At 43.3% G+C, this 22001-nt stretch overlaps 1 protein-coding gene across 4 annotated transcripts in view; it reads left to right on the top strand.

Annotated features, from left to right (window-relative positions):
* PRKAG2 (protein kinase AMP-activated non-catalytic subunit gamma 2) overlaps positions 1–22001 on the top strand; it is a 388793-nt gene that overhangs the window by 108098 nt on the left and 258694 nt on the right. For all 4 annotated transcript variants that reach the window (XR_013344970.1, XM_077808400.1, XM_077808398.1 and 1 more), the window contains exon 2: positions 6763–6834. Coding sequence is in view for 3 of the 4 variants with exons in the window: in XM_077808398.1 (XP_077664524.1) it covers positions 6763–6834 (72 nt within the window). In the remaining variant the exon portion in view is untranslated. The remainder of the gene's footprint in view (positions 1–6762; positions 6835–22001) is intronic.

Consider the following 22001-nt stretch of genomic DNA (forward strand, 5'->3'; position numbering starts at 1 on the left):
TATTAAATAATATATACCTCCTCATTCATCCCATATTTCCCTCCCTGGTGAGACACTGCTATGCTATTGAACATCCCAGTGTAATGGATCCATGGACTTTCCTGCAAAGAAAAATAGGAAAATTTATCTGAACTTACCAGAAAATTTTCTTGCTTCTAGTGGGAAAGTCCTTATATCCAACCCATCTGGCATAAGGATTATAGTTCTGAGGGAGTGTTAAACTGTCACACTCCTCCATGTTTTTCATGGGCATGATTTTATATATAACTTCTCTGGTAGTTGGGGTGAAATTTGAAGTTGCTTTGTTGTAGGAAGTGTTGTTAGGAAATTCTTTTTCTATTAACACATGAATTGATGTTTAAAGGCATGAGCTCCAAAAAGCAGCTTTGGAAGTATCTGTAGCTGTCAAAGGCTGGCAACTCCCAGCCTGCCATGATTGACAGGTCTCATTTCTTCCCCCAGGAAGCCGCAAGCGGGAGTAAGACCCATTGTAGTGGATCTACAGACTTACCTGAAATTTTCCTTTGTGTCTAGTGGGAAAGTTCAAATAAATTTTCCTATTTTCTACCTCCAGAGTGCCTTTTGCCATAATACGAAATTCACCATAAAATTAAATTATGTTAACAGTGACTACAACAATGTTAAGGCAGAATAACTTTTCATGTTAATGGAATGTGTGATGGTCAAGTATGCAGATCTAATTTTGATATAATTTATATAAAAAAGCATATAAATGATAGCATAGAGTGTACACTTATAAAGTTTGCAGAGCATATCAAACTGGGTGGGTTTGCAAGTGCTTTGGAGGATAGGGTTAAAATTCAAAATGCTCTGGACAAACTGGAGAAATGGTCTGAAATAAATAGAAGGAAATTCAATAAAGACAAATGCGAAGTACTCCACTTAGGAAGGAACAATCAATTGTACACATACAAATTGGGAAATGACTGCCTAGGAAGTACTGCGGAAAGGGATCTGAGGTTATAGTGGATCACAAGTTAAATGTGAGTCAACAGTGCAACACTGTTGCAAAAGAAGCAAACATCATTCTGGGATGTATTAGCAGGAGTGTTGTAAGGACGACAAGTAGTAATTCTTCCACTCTCCTCTGCCCTGTTAAAGCCTCAGCTGGAGTATTGTGTCCAGTTCTGGGTGCCACATTTCAGGAACGATATTGACAAACTGGAGAAAATCCAGAGGAGAGCAACAAAAATGATTAAAGGTCTAGAAAACATGACGTATGAGGAAAGATTGAAAAAAAATTGGGTTTCTTTAGTCTGGAGAAGACTGAGAGGGCACATGAAAACAGTTTTCAAATACACAAAAGGTTGTTACAAGGAGGAGGCTGAAAAATTGTTCTCGTTAAGCTCTCGTTAAGACAAGAAGCAAAGGGCTTAAATTGCAGCATAGGAGGTTTAGGTTGGACATTAGGAAAACTTCCCTGTCAGGGTAGTTAAGCACTGGAACAGATTGCCTAGGGAGGTTGTGGGATCTCCATCACTGGAGGTTTTAAGGACAGATTAGACAAACACCTGTTGGGAATAGTTTAATTATTATGTAGTCCTGTCTTGAGTGCAGGGACTGAACTAATGAAATATTGACATCCCTTCCAGTCCTACGCTTCTGTGAGTCTATATGAGAAATAGGTTAAGGTTTTGTGTGAGATTACTCATTTGAAATAGAAGTATTATTGCTTTGGGATATCTGTTAGGGATAAAATTGAACGTCTTATTGAGTGTTGGAGTGTGTTACCAACAGCATGTGGGTCATGTGAAGGTGAAGGAATGCATTTTTTCATACTTTTTAGGTTTTAAGTGGATGGAGTGTGTCCTCATGCAACCTTATCTGTCACTAAATATAGTTTTTGTTTGCTAACTGAAATAAGAATGTATTTTCCTCTCCCATTCAGGGCTTGTCTACACTGGCAAGTTACTGCTCAGCAAAGCAGCTTTTTGCGCTCAGACTTCAGACATGTACACACTGCCAAGCCACTTGGTGCGCAGAAACTCCTTAGTTGCAGCGCTGCAAAAAACCCCACCTCGACGAGAGTCGTGAGGCTATTTGCACAGAGGCTCCAGTGCCCTCTTGCGAGTGTAGACGCTAGATTGCTTTCTGCGCTGTAATTGGCCTCCAAAGCTGTCCCATAATGCCTCAAATGACTGCTCTGCTCATTGTTTTGAACTCGGCTGCCCTGGAGACATGCGCCCCTCTGCTTTCAAAGCACCGTTTCTGACAGCAGTTGGTGCTGTGCTGATCTGCTCTGGGACACACAGCAAACCATTAATGTGGAATGCTCGTGCTGTTGAACAGCAAAGGCAGGTGTGAGTGTGAGAGAGATCGCACGCCCAGGGAGGGAGGCAGGGGCTGATGTTGGTGTTTCCCCCTCCCCCTGTCTCAGGACTGGTTGCTTCCTGACGCTGTCTGAACTTACAAGACAGCATGCTGACATACTCTCTGTCCCCCAGAACACACACTCTCCTCCCCCACTTCATACACACATACACACTTCCTGTCATGCTCCATCCCACCTCCCCAGACACTCAGTTGAAAAGCAGCTGGCAATGTAGCAGGATGCCCATGGAACAATGGGATTGGGTAACCTGCATCGTGTGACGCTGCTAATGTGGATGCAGTCCAGTGTCATAAGGAGCACAGTGTGGACACTCAAGAGCAGTTTAATTCCAGCATTTTAATAAAAGTGGTATAGCTTGCGGTGCAGAAACTTGCCAGCGTAGACATGCCCTCGGTGTTTTGTTCTCGGCAAGCCCAGCGGTTTTGATTGTCACGTTCACCATTAACTGCACATTCAGCATGGTTGGGGGAGAGTCTGTATACAGAGGGAAGTGCGTGGACACAATTTGGGGGCTGCAGGGATGACAATGAAAAGATGTTTGCTGTTTAAGATGGTGTGAAATTCCCTTTCGGAGAGCACTGCAACTTTTCCCGCTTTTGTTAAAACAAAAAAACCCCAAAACAAACAAAAACCAAAAAACTTTCTCTTGGCTACCAAAAGGGTGATGGATCTTTTTGGTAAAAGCAGAGGTTGGCACTGGACACTATTGCATAACAATGCAAGAGAATTTTGTTATTTTTAACATTTGAGGCTGTAATTGTTTAGATTTGGTAACTTAAATTCTGCTTTTGCAGATAGGGCTGTACCATCCCTTTTGCAATTTTACGATTTGTATTCTAAGCTTAAGGCAAAGGACTGGGGTTCAGGAGATCTGTGTTCCATTCCCAGCTCTGCCACAGGCTTTCTGGGTGTCTGGGCAAGACATTTAGGTCTCAAATTTCCAAAAGTGGTCATTAATACAGGTGCCACAGTTTTTAGGTGGCAAACTTAAGAGGCCTATGGCCTGGTTTTGAGGTTCAACCCCCAGCTCTGCCTCCAGAAACCCCACAGTCTCCTATGCCCATGGCTCATTGCTAAGGCTTTGAGTCTGTCACGGAAGTCATGGTTTCTGTGATCTGTGTCTTCTGCAGCAGCAATTTCAGTGTGTGGGAGGGGGGAGCCAAGTAGGGAGCTCCTGCCAACCCCCTCCTCCAGCACTAGCGGGGGTCCTGGGTCACCTCCCCCAGCACCCGGGCCACCTTCCCCAGCACCAACGCCTCACTTAGTCATCCCAGTTAACGTTGTTTTGTTGTTACATTGCTGATCAGTTAGGGAACATGCTCGTTTAAAGTTGCGCAATGCTCCCTTATCATCTTGTTTGGCAGCCGCCTGCTTTGTCCACTGCTTGCAGAAAGAGCAGCCCATTGGAGCTAGCTAGTCAGGGCTTGGAACCAGGGTGGACTGGCAGCCCCCCTATCAGCTCCCCGCTCCCCTAAGTTCCCTGTGCAGCAGCCGCCCAGCAGGCTACCAATTGCCAGGCAGTTTGGCTGTTCCTCCCCCCACTGCCGTGTGCTGCTCCTGCCCTCTGCCTTGGAGCTGCTCCCGGGAGCCTCTTGCTTGCTGTGGGGGGGGGGGGGCGGGGTGAGAGAGGTGCTAATGTCACAGTGTCCCCCCCTCCTCCCACTCCTGCCCCCTGCTCCTGTACCCTATCTCCCCAGACCAGGAGGACACATGACAAGGCTCAGGACAGAGGGAGCTTGCTGGCAGCAGCTGCTGTCTCAGCTTGCTGGTCTACTTAAAAAGGCAGTGTACGTAGAGTGGGGTCAGCATACTTAAAGGGGCAATGCACGTCTCTCTCTCTCAAACACGCACTGTGTGTCTCTGTCCCTCTCTGCTATGCTGTCTCCCCTTCCTCCATTTGTGCTGCCTTGTAGAGTGCGAGGCTACATTAACAACACTGTGTTAACCCTTGAGGGCTCAGCTGAGTGCTAGTTCCTCATTTAGCAGTAAGGCATTTCCCAGGAAATAACCCACCCTTTGACTCCACCACCTCAACCAAGCTTCACAATCATCATTGCTGTGTACAGTATTAAATTGTTTAAAACTTATACTGTCTCTGTGTGTGTGTGTAATATATAGTCTTTTGTCTGATGAAAAAAATTTCCCCAAAACCTAACAACCCCATTTATATTAATTCTTATATGGAAATTGGATTAGCTTAACATTGTTTCGCTTAAAGTAGCATTTTTCAGGAACATAACTACAGCTTTAAGCGAGGAGTTACTGTACTAAAAATACCCATGACTAAAACGTAGCCTTGATCATTGCACCCCGAAAGGAGCTTTCACAGACTTGGATAAGTACAGGATGGACAACTGCATGATGTGGGACCTCTTCCTATACTATGCATGCCCATCCAGATTTACCAGTTTTGAATCCCCTTTCCCTGTGGAAGCAGAGGGGACAATGTGTCCCACTGACATGAGTGGGAGCCCGGCACACGGAATAAATGTACAATGAGCTACCAAGTGTATTCTTTAGTTCACATGCTAGCGAAGTTCCATGAAAATTTGAATTAATGTTTTGTGTAGAGTTGCTGCATGCATACATGACATTCCACTACAGCCTGGTACAGGTAATTATTAAATAGTTGGAACTGAAACACCACTATCTCATTGAACAAATAGATAACATTGAAGGGGTTTCATTTTATTACACATTTTTTGTTGGGGTTGCATTTCATTACACAAATATTGAATGTGTAAAGAAATGCAACCCTAATTGGGGTTTGAATACAGAATCCTCTAAATGCAATGCAGGGACTTTGTCCACTAGGCTACAATAATCGTCCTATAGGAAAAACGGGCAGTTCTGCTGTTAAACCAGCCATAGGAACCGGGGTGGGGAGAATTTTGAGATGGAGAGGTTGAGGCCAAAATGTCCAGACTTGTTATTAGGATATATAACTGGAATATTCTAAAGGCACAGTCCTCAAGTGTGTCTGAAGTTTGTTTGTGCTTAAAAAAATCATGTTTTCCATTTAGGATGATTGTGCAATCTGGGATGAGACCAATTTTTGCTCTGCCATCTGCTCATTTTGCCACACACTTTCATTGAAAAAAAAACTAAAACAAAACCCCCCCAACTCCCCTCCCCAAAAAACACCACCTCCAAAAACAAAAAAGAAAGAACAAAGTTAACTTTTGATGAAAAACTGTTCAATCACAAGTTAAGTTTTTATGAACTGTGCAAAAAAAAAAAAAAAAAAAGATCATGCTATTGGATGAGTTACGAATGTAAGTGTTGCTGTTAAAGAGGGATTGAATAGAGGTTCTCTGATGATGCTCCCAAAAAGGGTGCCAATATAGGTGGCAGCTCTTGTGAGTTAGATACTTCTCCATAAGGAACCAGATGGAGACCCACCAAACAGCCATTAGCTGATAACTTTTAGCCACTACTAAAATGGCCTGCATTTGAACTGACACCAAGAGGGCAGAGGGGTGTGTGTGTGTGCTACATCAGGAAAAATATTTGTTCAGCCCCAAATATTTGTTCGGATCCAAAGCTCAAACTGCAGTTAGGTATCTCATTACAGAACTTCTGTTCACAAAGTTGAATAACTGAGAGGTATAGTGTGAGTTGCGCATTACCCACTTCTCTGACCAGATGGATGGTAAATTTGAGCCCTACAGAAAACATTTAATTATTAATTTTAAAAAAAAAAACTGCGTTAGTCTAAATGCTGAGACTGGAAAGTGATCTAAATAGAACAGGCAGCGGGGGGTGGAACATAATTGCAGTTTGTTTTCATTAATTAAGAATGACCGTGTATACTTGTCTCATGGTTCCACTTCACTTGATCAATCGTGTGCTCCTCTCTAATTTGTGAAAGTACATAGGTTATTTTCCCAACTCCACGCTGTTGGTCTTTTCTCTCTCCTATACATATGTTACATATTTTCAGATTATCTATATTTTCTCTTGTTAATTGCTTGAAATAGTGCATAAAAATAATAATGATGGCACTGCTAGAGGCAAGAGATTTGTGTTGGTGAACAAGCGTGTATATCCCGAATATCATCTTCTATGAATTTTGGTGGAATCTCGACACCTAACTCCATTAGTCTCATTTGAGAGACCTAGCATAAGGCCCTAGGTTCTGAGTCTCAGGGGACGAGGCCTAGGCCCCAGCTAAGCATTTCTTACTCCCACCAGATTCAAGCAAATCTCCCATTGGCTTCAGAGGCAGGGAGTGCTGAAGAGGGCCCTCATTTTGCAGCCGTTGTTAAAGCTTACTTGTAAAGTAGTACATGGTATGCCGGTGGATGCTTCAGGAATAAAACTGTGAACTAGAACAATAAGAATATCTAAAGCAAAGTGGAGAAAAGTATTAATGTAAGGCATTAAATTTCCTTTTTCTTCCCTTCTAGGATCTTAGCTCATTTGCCATGCCATTCCTGGATGGAGATGTGGAGAGCTCAGACAAAAGTGCTTCTCGAAAGGTAGGATGTTTCAAAGCTTTCATCCTCCTTGTAATTTCATAGTGCTTGTGGTAGTATAAACACATTTTATTTTACTTAGGTTTGCAGAGGCTGGGAGTCTTGGGCCCGGATTCTTCCCTGCTGCAAGTCCCCAGTGTCCATGGAATTAGACCAGGGATAAATATAGCCACTGCTGGGTTGCCCTGCATCACTGTTGTACTAATGTGATACTTCCTTTGAAGAAAGAAACATAGTCCTTACTACAGCACTGTTGCTGTAAACACTGCAAATTAAATTTAACTTAACGCCTCACTGAATTACAACAGTTGTCCCTAGGAATATGGTTAGCTACTGTGTGATTCAAGAGGCGTTGCTGTGTGGTGTTGTACAATAAACAAACAGATGTCTAAGGGCGTCAGTCTAGTCCCTATGAACAGTTCCCTGACTTCTGGCCAGTGAGTCCTTTTAACTCTTTATAGTATTTTTGATCTGTTTATTACCACTATTGGCAAAATAAGCTGTAAAATTTAACTGAAGCCAAGGAAGTATGAGCTTCCTGCTTAATAGCTCAGGCATTCTCCCTTAATCCCCCTGGAGGTATCTTACCGGAATCCACTCCCTTGCCTTCCTGCTTGTTTTTCCAGAAGCCTGCTGTTAAACTAAACCAAACATATTAATTTGGCAAACATCCCTTGCCAACAGTCAGACAAATACATAGAAAGACAGTATTCAAAACTTGTTATAGAGCAGCTCCATGACCTTCACAGTGGCATCGGTTGTGATGGGGTCTCCTGGTTCCCAAAGTCCTGGCCTCATAGCTCCAGTAGAGTTTGGAAGATGCTGTCACTCTTTCTGATCTCATTCCAACATGGCTATTCTTGGAGTGCAATAGGTCTGGGGGCTGTGTGTGTGTGTGTGTGTGGCCATGCTGTCTAGTCTGGAGAATGAAGAGTAGACCTCCCCGAAAAAGTGCCAGTTCAGCCTATAGCTGCAAAATGGCCTATTCTGACTTACAATAACACTTATGCAAAGAATATTCACTGTATGGTTAAATGAGACTTCCTACAGTCTATCGAAGTGTCTGTATTTTGTGGCTCAAGGCAGGGGAAATGACAAATATTGCCCTAGTGAAGTTAATATGTGTCCAGAAGTGACACTTAAATAAATTGGCTTTTGTTAGCACTTTTTTCTCTATTATTTTGCACCTCAGAGTAGAGAATAATCATGTTAGAAGCCGGTCCAATCCATCAGTAGTTCAGCATCCTAATGTCAGTGACCTTGTTCTTTTTTGTGTTCGAACTTCTAAGACTGTGATGCAGGAGTCAGAGATGGATGGAAGGGAACTCATGTAGACACTGGATGGGGAAAAAATGTACAAAGTCACTGAAAGATATATAATATTTGGTGGATCATAAACTGAAGAGTGTGATATCTTTGCTCTGAATTTTTATGATGGTGAAAGGCAGTAATTTCTGGCTAAAAACTACTTTCTCCATCTACAGTCTCCTATTTTCTCTTGATGATGGGAAAATTATATGAGGGTCAATCGTTTAAAAAAAAATGTACCTGATTTTCTCTTGTGGTCTTACTCGTTCCCAAGGCTGTGTGGTGCCTCTTTGAAGTCCTCCTTTGACATTTTGGAGATGCCTGAATTTTTCCTACCAGTTTTGTGATGTCATTCTGACCAGTGACTTTCTTGGGAAGAGCTGAAACAATGTTTCCCAGCAACCACCTCTTCTTTCGGTAGCTCCAGTAAAGATATTTTTTGAACACTTGGGTCCAGATCTGCTCTGCAGTCACTCAGCCTGCAGAACTGCCATTAACTTCAAATTCTATGCATGGCACAGCTGTAGGATTGGGCTGTAGGATTCGTACCATTGAAGAGGTATGAAATTTCTTTTGTAAACTGGCTAATTTTTTGATTGAAGTCTAGAACCTTCAGTGCTTCCTAATATTCGACTTCAAGCTGTGTTCAGCCTGTGCTCCAAAATGGAATGAGATCAGCTGACTATGCCCAATCTCCGACAGGAAATAAACCATATGTTAAAATCCATTACGTGCATCTTATCCTACCTGTTATCATGCACTTCATGAGCATGAAGGATGAGGTTTCTCCCATAACTGAATTAGTCCTAGCATCAGTCAGTAGTATGTTATATAATTCTAAAGAAAAATGTAAGTCAGCCTTTGCTGAAGATAAGCAAACAAACAATTCAAATTAGTATTTTACTTCAGGTAAAGTGGTTCTCCCTTCTCCAAGGTTGAAATCACAGTCTGACCCATCTAACTTGCACATGCAAAAAGAAGTGACTCCTTCATATATAGGGTCTGTTTCCCATGTCCCAGTCATTTTGGAGACCTGCAGTAAATCAGAGATGTCTATCTTTTCATACTTAAATCCCTTCACTGTCTAGGTTATAGAGTGAGTTAAAGGTGAGTAGTCCACAAGATCTCACTATCATCTGCTTTTAAAGTTTATCTTTAAATTTGACTGTTCTTCCTTGGGAAAGGGTGCAAAGGCACTTTTTATTTGTAAGTGTTTCCTGTGGTGCTCATCACTATAATATCTGAGCAGCTCACAATCATTAATGAATGTATCGTCCTAACATCCCTTTCAGGCAGGGAAGTAGTATCCTTATTGTACAAATAGTGAACTGAAGGACTGAAAATGTTTTGCCCAAGAACACACAAGAAGTCTGTGGCAGAGCTAGGAATAGAACGTAGATATCCTGAGTCCCTTCCAGTACCTTAATTGCTTAAACTTAAGAATAATAATAAGCTATAACCATCCTTCCTCTCCTCATTGTCTGGTGCCATGTGAACAAGGAGTTAATCTCAGCTCAGCTTTCTCCTTCACTGCTGGGACTATAGTTTGACTGCTTGGAGACTTCTCATGTAAGCTTCTGGTGTGACATGCTACCGAAGCAGCACTTGTTGATTGGGTGAATGTTCTCCCTCTTCTATAGATAGGGGGAAGTACATCAGTATTCATGCTGTTAGACCGTTATGGAGAACTTGGTACTGTCGATCTCCAAATACACCTGTCCAGGAGTTCCCTGAAACGATGCAAGTCCTCCTTTCTGATGGAACTCAGAGTATCATTAAGACAATTAGTTCCCCCCACCTCCAGAGATCTTACCTATGGAGTCCCACAAAGCTCAGTTCTGATGAAATATGAAATATGAAATAGCTGGTGAGACTGAGAGACAACATGGACTAAAGCCTCAGCAGTATACTCTGATATATAGAATCATAGAATTGTAGGACTAGAAGGGACCTTAGTCCAGTCCCCTGCATCTAGATCATGCCTGACTGGTGTTTGTCTAACCTGCTCTTAAAAAATCTCCAATGATGGAGAATCCAGAACCTCCCTAGACAATTTATTCCAGTGCTTAACTATCCTGACAGGAAATTTTTCCTAATGTCCAACCTGTACTGCCTTTGCTGCAATTTAAGCCCATTGCTTCTTGTCCTTGTCCTATCCTCGGAGATTAACAAGAACAATTTACCTCCCTTCTCCTAATAACAAGCTTTTATGTACTTGAAAACGGTTATTAGTCTTCTCCAGTTTTTTCAATCTTCCCTCACAGGTCATGTTTGCTAGACCTTTAATCATTTTTCTTGCTCTTCTTTGGACTTTCTCCAATTGTCCAGATGTTTCCTGCAGTGTGGCACCCAGAACTGGACATAATAGTCCAGTTGAGACCTAATCAGCACGGCGTAGAGTGGAAGAATTACTTCTTGTGCCGTCCTTACAACACTGCTGCTAATACATCTCAGAATAATTATTGTTTTTGCAACAGTGTTACACTGTTCACTTATGTTTAGCTTGTTGATCCAATATGACCCCCAGATCCCTTTCTGCAGTACTCCTTCCTAGGCAGTCATTTCCCATTTTGCATGTGTGCAACTGATTGTTCCTTCCTAAGTGGAATACTTTTCTTTTGTCCTTATTGATTTCATCCTATTTACTTCAGACCATTTCTCCGGTTTGTCCAGATCATTTTGAATTTTAAACCTGTCCTTCAAAGAACTTGCATCCCCTCCCAGCTTGGTATCATCTGCAAACTTTGTAAGTGTACTCTCTGTGCCATTATCTAAATCATTGATGAAGATACTGAACAGAACCAGACCCAGAACTGATTCCTGCAAGACCCCACTTGATATGCCCTTCCAGCTTGACTGTGAATCACTGATTGCAACATTAAGTGAGGAGTAACTGTAGCTATGTTCCTGAAAAATGCTGCTTTAAGCGAAACAAGGTTAAGCGAATCCAATTTCCCCATAAGAATTAATGTCAATGTGTGGGGGCCAGGTTCCAGGGAACTTTTTTCGCCAGACAAAAGTCATTATACACATACACACACAGAGCGTAAGTTTTAAACAAACAATTTAATACTGTACACAGCAATTATGATTGTGAAGCTTGGTTGAGGTAGTGGAGTCAAAGGGTGGGATATTTTCCAGGGAATGCTAAATGGTGAACTAGCACTCTGCTGAGCCCTCAAGGGTTAACACGTTGTTGTTGTAGCCTCACGCTCTACAAGGCAGCACAAGTGGAGGGAGGAGACACAATAGATGCGTGGCAGGGGCTGCAAACATTCCGTGTGGAAACTGAATATGATAAACCAACGCTATCCCACGAGAGCACACCAGTTCCTCCACTTTCCAAAGTGCTGGGGGGGTGGTGCATGTGTGTGTAAGACAGACACACACCGTGTGTGTGTGAGAGAAAGAGAGAAGCGCTTTGCCTCTCTAAGTACGCTGACCCCACTCTAAGTACACTGCCTTTTTAAGTAGATCAGAAAGTTGAGACAGCATCTGCTGCCTGCAAACTTCCTCCGTCCTGAGCCCTGTCTCCTGTCATGTCCCTCCCCTGCTCTGTAGAGATGGGATACAGGAGCGGGTGGAGGGTGACGCCCTGACATCAACACCCCTCTTTCTCCCCATCCCCTGCACAGCAAGCAGGAGGCTCCCAGGAGCAGCTCCAAGGCAGAGGGCAGGAGCAGCGCATGGCAGTGGGGGGAGGGACACCTGAATGCCTGGCAATTGATTGCCTGCTGCGTGGCTGCCATGCGGCGAATTTAGGGGAGCTGATGGGGGGGCTGCCGGCCCACCCTGGTTCCAAGCCCGCACCAGCTTGCTCCAACGAGCTGCTCTTTCTGCAAGCAGTGGACAAAGCAGGCGGCTGCCAAACAACGTTGTAAGGGAGCATTGCACAACTTTAAACGAGCACGTTCTCTAATAGATCAGTGACATAACAACGTTAACCGGGACGACGTTATGTGAGGAGTTACTGTACTCTCTGGGAATGGTTTTTCAACCAGTTATCCACTTACCATATAGTAGCTCCATCTAGGTTGTATTTCCTTAGTTTATGAGAACGTCACTTGAGACAGTATCAGAAGCTTTACTGAAGTCAAGATATATCACCTCTACTGCTTCCCCGCTGTCCACAAGGCTTGTTACCCTGTCAAACAAAGCTATTAGGTTGGTTTGACATGATTTGTTCTTGACAAATCCATGCTGACTGTTACTTATTACCTTATTATCTTCTAGGTGTTTGCAAATTATTTGCTCCATTATCTTTTCGGGTACTGAAGTTAACCTGACTTTACATAAGACGTAAACACTATTGTTAGAATGGGAATTGCTCATTTATGAGCATAAACTTGACCTAGTTGGCATTCCTGAAATCTGGTGCAAAGATTCACACAATTGGAATGTGAGATAATGGTTATGGTCTATTCAGGAAGGACTGAGTGGGCAATGGGGATGGGGAGTGACATACTGGCAAATTGGAAGCAAATGATCTTGAATGCATACGGATTAATATTCTGACAGATAAAGTACAAGATGCGATACCAGTTGGCATCTGCTACAGCCACCAAATCACACTAGAGAACAGGAGATCGGCTTGTTAAGCCCTATCTGTAATGTGTAAGGGAGAAAAAAAAATGCATTATCATGAGGGACTTCAATCTGAGCAACATATTCTCTCATGCTTCCAGTTCTAATATATCCTTATAATTTCGAAAAGCTATAGAAGACAATTCCTTAACTCACAAAGTATTGCATCCAACAAAGGGGGCTTCTATGTTAGACCTTATCTTGACAGATAAAGGGGAATTGATCACAGAACTAAAAAATAGTGGTACCTTAGGGACAAGGGATCAGAAAGACTTGATTACATTTGTTATGTGCAAACAGAATAAAGTCCAAACCAGTAAGATGTGCGTTCTTGGATAATTAAAATGAATGAGAATTCGGAAAGTTACTAGATGTCCAAAAAGCCACAATGAAGTAAGTAGGCCCTGCTGGTTTAAAAAATCAAACAATACAAAAAACTTGGCTTAGAGGGGAAGTGAAAGCAGCTTTAAACATTTAAAAAATACCTGTAAAACACATGGAAGAAAGGGGAAGTTATAGCAATGAATAAGGTTAAGATTGTGTCAGGGTTATTTTTAGTAATAGTCACGGACAGGTCACGAGCAACAAACAAAAGTCATGGGAGCTCGTGACCTGTGTATGACTTCACTAAAAATAACCGGGGGGGGGGGCGGGGGGGGGGCGAGGAATGACAGCTGGAGCCCCATAGGGTTGGACTGACAACCTGAGCCCCACCGCCTTTGTCGGGGCGGTGGGGGGGGGGGGGGCGGGCGAATAGCCTTGGCTCCAGCCACAGACCCAGAAGGTAGGGGTACGCAGCCCTGGCCGCAGCCATGGGGGATGTGGGGGGGCACAGCCCTGGCTCTGGCCCCAGCCATAGCTGTGGGGGAGGGCAGCCATGGGGCAGGGGTGCACAGTCCCAGCTGAAGCCACAAGGGTGGGGAGGGGCACACAGTCTTGGGTCCAGCACCAGCTGCAGGGCAGGGGCATGCAGCCTCAACTTCAGCTGCGGCTGAAGCTGCAGGGCGGGAGTGGGATGCACAGACCTGGCTCCAGGGCAGGGGGAAAGTGGTGCACAGTCCCAGCTCTAGCCCCAGCTTTGGGACAGGGGCACACAACTGTGGGGGGAGGGAGGACGCACAGCCCCAGCTCCAGCCCCGGCTTCAGCTGCTGACAGCTGAAACCGAAAAAGTCATGGAGGTCCAGTAAAGTCACAGAATCCATGACTGCCTTGACCTCCATGACTAAATCAGATCCTTAGTAATGAATATAACTCAGAAGCTAGGAACTGTAGAAAATTAATATGGGAGGCAAAAGAGGACACAAGAAAAAATTAATGGCCAGCAGAGTTATGGATAAGAAGAGGGGATTTACGTATATTAAGAGCAAAAGGAATCCTAACAATGGTGTTGGTCCATTACTAGATGGAAATGGTAGAACTGTCAATAATAATGCAGAAAGAGCAGAAATGTTTAATAAATATTTGTTCTATATTTAGGAAGATGATGATGATGATGAAGTACTTTCCATTCCAACTGTAACTAAGGAGGATATTAAATAACAGTACTAAAGCTATATATTTTTAAATCTTATAGTCTGGTTAATTTGCATCCAAGAGTTTTAAAAGAGCTGACCAAGGAGCTTGCTGGACCATTAATGATAATATTTGCTAAGTCTTAGAACACTGGAGAAGTTCCAGATGAGTGCAAGAAAACTAATGTGCCAGTATTTTAAAAGGGTAACCAAGATAACCTGGGTAATTATAACCCTGTTAGCTTGACATTGATCCCAGGCAAATAATACAATAGCTGATACTGGACTCAATTAATAAAGAATTAAAGGAGGGTAATATAATTAGTGCCAATCAGCATGGGCTATTGTAAAATAGATCCTATCAAACTAACTTGATATTTTTTTATGAAATTACAAGGGTGGTTGAAAAAGCTGTGTGTGTTCAGGTAATATTCTCAGACTTCCACAAGGCATTTGACTTGGTACCACAGAATATTTTGATTACAAAACTAGAATGAGGCAAAATTAATGTTTCACATATTGGACTGATTAAAAACTGGGTAACTGATAGGTTTCAGAATATAATTTTAAATGGGGAATCATCAAGCAGGTTTGTTTACAGTGGGGTCCCACAGGGATCGGTTCTTAGCATTATGCTATTTAGTATATTTATTAATGATCTGGAGGAAAACATAAAATCATTGCTGATAAGGTTTGCAAATGCAAATGCTGATAAGGTTTGCAAAGGTTTACACATAGTTTGGGGGAGTGGTAAATAATGAAGAGGACAGGTCACCAATACAGAGTGATCTGAATTGCTTAGAAAGCTGGGTATAAGCAAACAGTAGGCATTTTAATATGTCCAAATGTAAGGTCATTCATCTCAGAACAAAGAATATAGGCCATACAGTGCAAGCAGTGGCTCTGAAAAGGACTTGGGTCATGGTGGATAGTCAGTTGAACATGAACTCCCAGTGCTACACTGTGGCCAAAAAGGCTAATGCTATCCTTGGATATGCAAACAGGGCAATCTGGATGAGGAATAGGGAGGTTACAATACTTCTGTATTTGGCACTGGTGCAACTGCTACTGCAATACCATGTCCAGTGCTGGTATCCACAGTTCAAGAAAGATGATAATAAATTGGAGAGAGTTCAGAGCGGAGCCGTGAGACTGATTGGAAAACATTCCTTATAGTGAAAGACTCAAGGAGCTCCATCTGTTCAGCTTAACAATAGCGAAGGATAAGTGATGACTTGACCACAGTCTAGAAGTACCTAAATGGGGAACCGAAATTTGATAATAGAGCACAATCCAGTCTAACAGACCAAAGTATAACAAGATCCAATGGCTAGAAGTTAAAGCTAGACAAATTCAGACTAGAAATAAAATGCAAAATGTTAATAGTGATTGTTATATTAAGCATTGGAATAACTTATCAAGGGCTGTAGTGGATTCTCCATCACTTACAATTTTAAACATCAAGACGGAGTGTTTTTTCTAAAAAATATTCTCTAGATCAAACAGGAATTAATTCAGGGAAGTTCTATGGCCTGTGTTATACAGGGGTCAGACTAGGTGATCACAGTGGTCCCTTCTGGCCTTAGAAACTATGAACACCATCTCCAAGAGAGGAGTAGTTAGCTGAAACTGAATGCAGGCAAGAGTGTTGTGATGCTGGTAGGAAGAGCAAAGCAGTCACAGCCCTTGACAGGCTTCCTCTGGTGGTCAGACATAAGTCTGCTGTATTGGACTCAACCCTTCGATCCCAGTTTCCTTTAAGCCCAGTGGGTGTAGGCCAGGGGTCTCAAACACGTGGCCCGCATGTGGCCTACAGAGTTATTTGCTGCAGCCCACCCAGCTCCCCACCCCCCTGGAGTTATTTCCTGCTGCCGCCAAGCTCCCCTCACCTGCCGCCCCCACAGCGTGCCGCGTCCCCATTCCTCTGCCTACCTCCAGGTGCTTCCCACCACCAAACACCTGTTTGGCGGTGCTTAGTGCTTTCCAGGAGGGAGGGGGGAGGAGCGGGGAGCTGCATGCTCCTAGGAGGAGGCAGAGAAGAGGCAGGGCAGGGGCGGGGATTTGGGGAAGGTGTTGGAATGGGGGCGGGGCAGGGGTGGGAAGAGGCGGGGCAGGGGGTGAGGCCTCATGGAAGGGGTGGAGTGGGGGCAGGGCCAGGGCAGAGGCGGGGGGGCTTTTGTATCTTTATTTGTAAAGGTGTCAGTAATGCGGCCCTTGGGCCAATGTACTAGTTCTCATGTGGCCCTCGTAGTGATTTGAGTTTGAGATCCCTGGTGTAGGCAGTATCCTGACACTGTCTTAACCTGACCTCTCTGGCACACTCCTGGGGAACAGAACCTTTCTCTTGTACCCCCTTATTGGGATGTGGGATCCCACAGTTCAGCTGCCCTAGGCCCCAGTGCTAGTGCTGATCTCTCGAGTGTCCCTACTAGCTTAAGCAGGCGTTTCCCAGAGCACCGCCCAGGTGGGTACTCCCACCCATCCCTGCATGCAAGACCCTCCCTCAGTTTTCTTACCCCTCCAGAGAGCGCTTTGGCTCTTAGTGTCCTTCAGGGAGTCCAGGGTCATCTCTCCTCCAGCTCGTTCTGGTGATGGTCTCCCATGCTATAGAATGTATCTCATTTAAAGAGAAATTTCTAAAATTTTGTCCCTTCCTGTCCTTCCCTGGGGAATTTTCCATTTTCTAACCCTCTGTGTGCTGGGCATAGAGGGTCATTAATAATTAATGTGCTTACCACTTATTGTCTCTCCTGTCCATCTCTTATTGAACCTAGGGGATTTACTCATTTTTCTCTCATCCCATTGATACCCTATGCTTCAAGTCAGCTGAAGAAGAATGGATGAGACTCCATTTAAGGAGTGCCCCCAAGGGGTCTGTAATAATAATGGGCACTTCTTTTCCCATGAGTGCTGAGTACCCAGGCCTGGTTTACGCTTACAATTTAGATTGGCCTAGCTGCATCACCCAGGAGTGCAAAAAATTCACACCCGTGAGCTCCACAGTTAACCCCCAGTGTAGCTATGGCTTGGTCAATGAAAGAATTTTTCCATTGACCTCACTACTGCTGCTTGAAGAGGTAGATTAACTTCACCCATGGGAAAACGTCTTCCATTATTGTAGGACGTGTGTACAGCGGCACAGCTGCAGTGCTGTAGGTTTGCTGTACTAGCGCCTGTAGTGTAGCATGGCCTCAGCCTCTAAAGCACTTCCAGCCCCTACTGGCTCTGGGAACTGAGATCAGAAGCGTAAGCCAGGTCGTTCACATGGCCGCGCAGAGCACTCTCTCTAGGCTACCAGGTCAGCCAACTTGGTCGTATCCTATTTTATTTTAGGAAGGTGACATCGCTCTGATTCTGCAGGATGCTTTATCATCTCCTTGCTGTAACTCATACAGAATCAAGGAAAGTAATAGTGCAGAGCATAACCACATGCTGCATGGGAATGCAAACCCTCCATTATCTTCTGGTCTAATCAAGCCAGCTCTTCTGATTCTATGAGCTCTTTTGTTCCACCGGAATGAGGAAATCATCCAATTAAGTTTATCAAAGAGCCTCTTATTGAGATTCACTGGAAGGGCAGGAAATAAGTACAGACTTCTAGCTAGTGTATTCTCTCTAATTACATTTATTCTCCCCATCAAGGAGAGTGGAAGGAGATTCTTTTTCTGTTAATCTGCCTTCATTTTTTTCAGCATAGAAGCATAATTAAGGTCAAATAACTCACTGAAAGAGAAGGATAACAAAACCCAAATGTTCCATAAACATCCTAGCCCCTTTGAATGGAAGAGGGGGAGGGCAGTACAGGAGTATTTAATAGGAGCTGGACTCAAGGCGCAAATTTCAAATCAAAATGTCCCCTAAATTCAGGAGTGTTCAAAACCAGGATATTAGTTTGAGCCCATTTCTAGTCTGGGAATAAGTCAATATTTTCAAACCTTAGAGTACCAATAAGCATCTAAATCCATTATCAGAAGTTGAATCAAAGTTGACTGAATTTTCAGAGGTACTGAGCACCAAAAATTCCTTTGAACTCATTGTCAGATGGATGGTGAGAGGGGTCATTTTGGCAGGAGTGTTTTGGATAGATTTTAGACAAGTGGTATGTATATCCAGGAGGCCAGAGAAGAGTACTTTGCAGTCCTCAAGACCAAAGTTCAGACAAGTGCCTTAGCTTTTGGGACAGAAAGGAAGAATCAGATTTTCAGTAAGAAATTGAGGAAAGAAAGCCACGAGATTTGGATGTGAGGGAGGAATGAGAGGCAGGATTGAAGATGAAGAGGAGGATGTTGAGTAGTGTTAGCAGTGATGGAGAATGGGGGAAATGATATTAGGTTAGGAGAACAGATTGATGAACTTTTTCTTGGCTGTATAAACTTGAGTGGTCAGTGAATCATCCAGCAGAAATCTAGAGGCTCCAAGGTATGGGATTTGGCTCCAAGATCAGGTGTGGAGAAGCATGGAGTCCTCAGCATAGAGATGATAGTTTAATCTGTGTCTCTAGATGAAGATGTCCAGGGATAGGATGTAGATGAAGATCACGTGAGGACCAACAACAGAGCTGTGTTAGACACTAAAAGAGTGGTCAAAGAGGACAGGGGGATCTAAGAGAACGTTGCCCTGAAAATCTAGGGAGAATGGGGTATTGAGGAGAAGGGCGAGAGAAGTGGCTTAAAAAGCAGCAGAAAGGAGGAGGATGGAGTACAGGAAGATACCATTAAAGACTTTGGTGAGGGCAGTTTCAGTGGAGTGGAAGGATGTAACCAGATTGGAGGGGATGTCTGATGAAATATGACTATATGTTTCTAGATAATCTTACAATTGTATAGTGTTTTTTTTCATGCTGAAGGAACTCAACATACTTTACAAACTATATTAAGTAGAGAAATCACATTGCCACTGAAGTGTGGCCTTCTCTGTGAAGACACATTAAATCTGCTTGACAGTGCACTGCAACACCACCCCACAGGTGAGGACAGGAAGTGAAGAAGAATACCATATCCAGGTGAAACTAGAAGTGGGAGTTTGTTAGGCAGGGTGCAGTTACCTGGGCTGAATTTTAGCTAGGGTGCCCAGGTTAACAGCTCCAGTGAAAAGTGCTAGGGCAGGGGTGGCCAAACTTACTGGCCCTCCGAGCCACATACAACAGTCATCAGAAGTTCGAGAGCCAGGGCACACCTGGCGGGGGCTAGGGCTTGGGGCTTCAGCCCTGGAGGAGGCGCCTAACAGGACTCGGGGAATCAGCCCAGCTCCTGCTGAAGCCCTGAGCCCCAGAAGGAGCATCCTGCAGGGCTGAAGCCCTGAGATCCCACTCCCTGATGGGCAGAAGTCTGTACCCCACCACCCGGCTGCAAGGCAGAGGTCCCGAGCTCCCCCTCCCAGTCTGGTAGATGGAGAATGGGGGAGCATTGCAGGGGTTCCATGAGCCACACTTGTAAAAGAGCCACAGTTTGGCCACCCCTGTGCTAGGGAATCTTTAATGACCATTTTACATATCATGCAAAAAGCAGAATAGGGTCTGCATGGTATTAGTGAGCAATGTATCACACAGCCTCCTCTCTCCATCCTTACCAATACTCGCAGCCTCAATCCAAGTTTTAGGGACCCTAAACTTAAACCTGGATCTTAAAATCCCTGTGAAATATATGCTCTTCCCCAACTCAGCAGTGCAGGAAGCTTTCCCTTCTTCAATTAGGTGTTTGGTCTTGGCATCTTTCTTTGACTTAACATGCTGACTGGCTAAGACAGTCTTTCATTTTATTTTATTAGACCTCACTTGCGTATTATTACATTGCGTTTCCATTGTTTATTTTGATCACTTATCTCTTAATACCTGCTTATCCAGTCTGGATTGAATGGCCCATTGTGTCACGTACTACTTGCATATAGACCTATCTGATTCACACTGTGCTTGTTTTCCTGCACCAACATACAATAATGTGAGAGGGTTATCACTGAGAGAATCTGGAGAGTGACGTTTTTATTACATCTGCATCACAGCCAGACAGATTTGTCAAAGGCACAAATGGGAGTTAGATTCGTGCTTGACTTTGAAAGTATACTGCAAGAAACATAAAGAATAAGAAAAATGATCCATCTTGTCTTGTATCCTGTCTTCAACAGTAGCCAGTGCTGGATGCTTCAGAAGGAGAAATAACCTCACAAATGCATCAAACTATTCAGTTCTATGCCATGGGAGAAATTTCTTCCTGACTCCAGCTGGTGATGCTTTTGTGCCTTGAAGCATGAAGATTGATAGTGACTTGTGACTTATACTAGCAAGGCTAAATTGTTGCTGCTGTTCTTATTTATATAAATGACTCCTCCTTTTTGGAAATCTACTAAGATATTCTAAGAAGAAGTACTATTCTACCGCCCAAAGACAATTCACAGGCTTCTATCCCCCTGTGATGGAGTGACATATATGTAGTGAGTATGCAGTGCTGTTATGAAAGAATTCATTGCAGTAATTTCCTTTCATTTAGTAACATGCACTTAAAATGTTCTTTTTTCAGAGTAACAGCCGTGTTAGTCTGTATTCACAAAAAGAAAAGGAGTACTTGTGGCACCTTAGAGACAAACCAATTTATTTGAGCATGAGCTTTCGTGAGCTACAGCTCACTTCATCGGATGCATACCGTGGAAACCGCAGCAGATATTATATACACACAGAGATCATGAAACAATACCTCCTCCCACCCCGCTGGAAATGGCCCAACTTGATGATCACTTTAGATAAGCTATTACCAGCAGGACAGTGGGGTGGGAGGAGGTATTGTTTCATGATCTCTGTGTGTATATAATATCTGCTGCGGTTTCCACGGTATGCATCCGATGAAGTGAGCTGTAGCTCACGAAAGCTCATGCTCAAATAAATTGGTTAGTCTCTAAGGTGCCACAAGGACTCCTTTTCTTTTTTTAAAATGTTCTGCTTCTCCCCCTGGTGCTCCGCTACTAATTCAGCTGTTTGACATGAGTAAGAGAAATGGTGGTGATCCAAGTGAATAAAACGTACTGCTGCTTCTGAATAGTATTTCAGAACAATTTTCTTTCATATCTGACTAATATTTAAACAGGGTAAATTGATAAGTTACTTAAGAAATGTCTAAACTTCGATATTTTTGCCCCCAAATTTCTGTAGATGCATTAGCACAGGAAGGTCCTGTTCTATAAACTAACACTTAAAACTGTATCTTTTAGCATTGTTTTGATATTGCTAGATAAGCCTTCAGGGGCGGGGACTAATAAAGGTGACACACACAAAATTACTGACGCTTCACTGATTTACATTCTTAATGGACTTGTCATTTAGGTAAGATATTAGTGAAATTACCCACTTGCAAGTGTTTTAAAATTGTAATAATTGCAGCTTTGTGGTTATGAGTGATGATGGACTCAAATTTATAGAACTGTGCCTCTTACCCTCACTTCCAGTTACTGTCTTTGGCCATAACCAAATTTAATTTGCAGTATTCTCCGGACATGCTGTGAATATCAGCTTCTCATGTTAATTGGCTGTTTCAGAAGATATACTTGTGAGCAAAAGCTATGTGGCAGTAATTTCAGTCAGTTTAGTCATATGAATTGCATTGTAATATTTCTGTAAAATTAGCAATAGCTTTAAAAAATGTTACTACTTTGAAGATGTTTACGTAGTATACTAAGTACAGTTTTTATTTATATTGTGGAAGTGCCTGCAGGATCAAGGATCAAGCCCTTCGTGCTATACAAAAAGATAACAAAAATGGTCTTTGCCCCAGAGGGCTTAC

Source organism: Eretmochelys imbricata, chromosome 2 (genome assembly GCF_965152235.1).
Source record: "Eretmochelys imbricata isolate rEreImb1 chromosome 2, rEreImb1.hap1, whole genome shotgun sequence".
Taxonomy (NCBI): domain Eukaryota; kingdom Metazoa; phylum Chordata; order Testudines; family Cheloniidae; genus Eretmochelys; species Eretmochelys imbricata.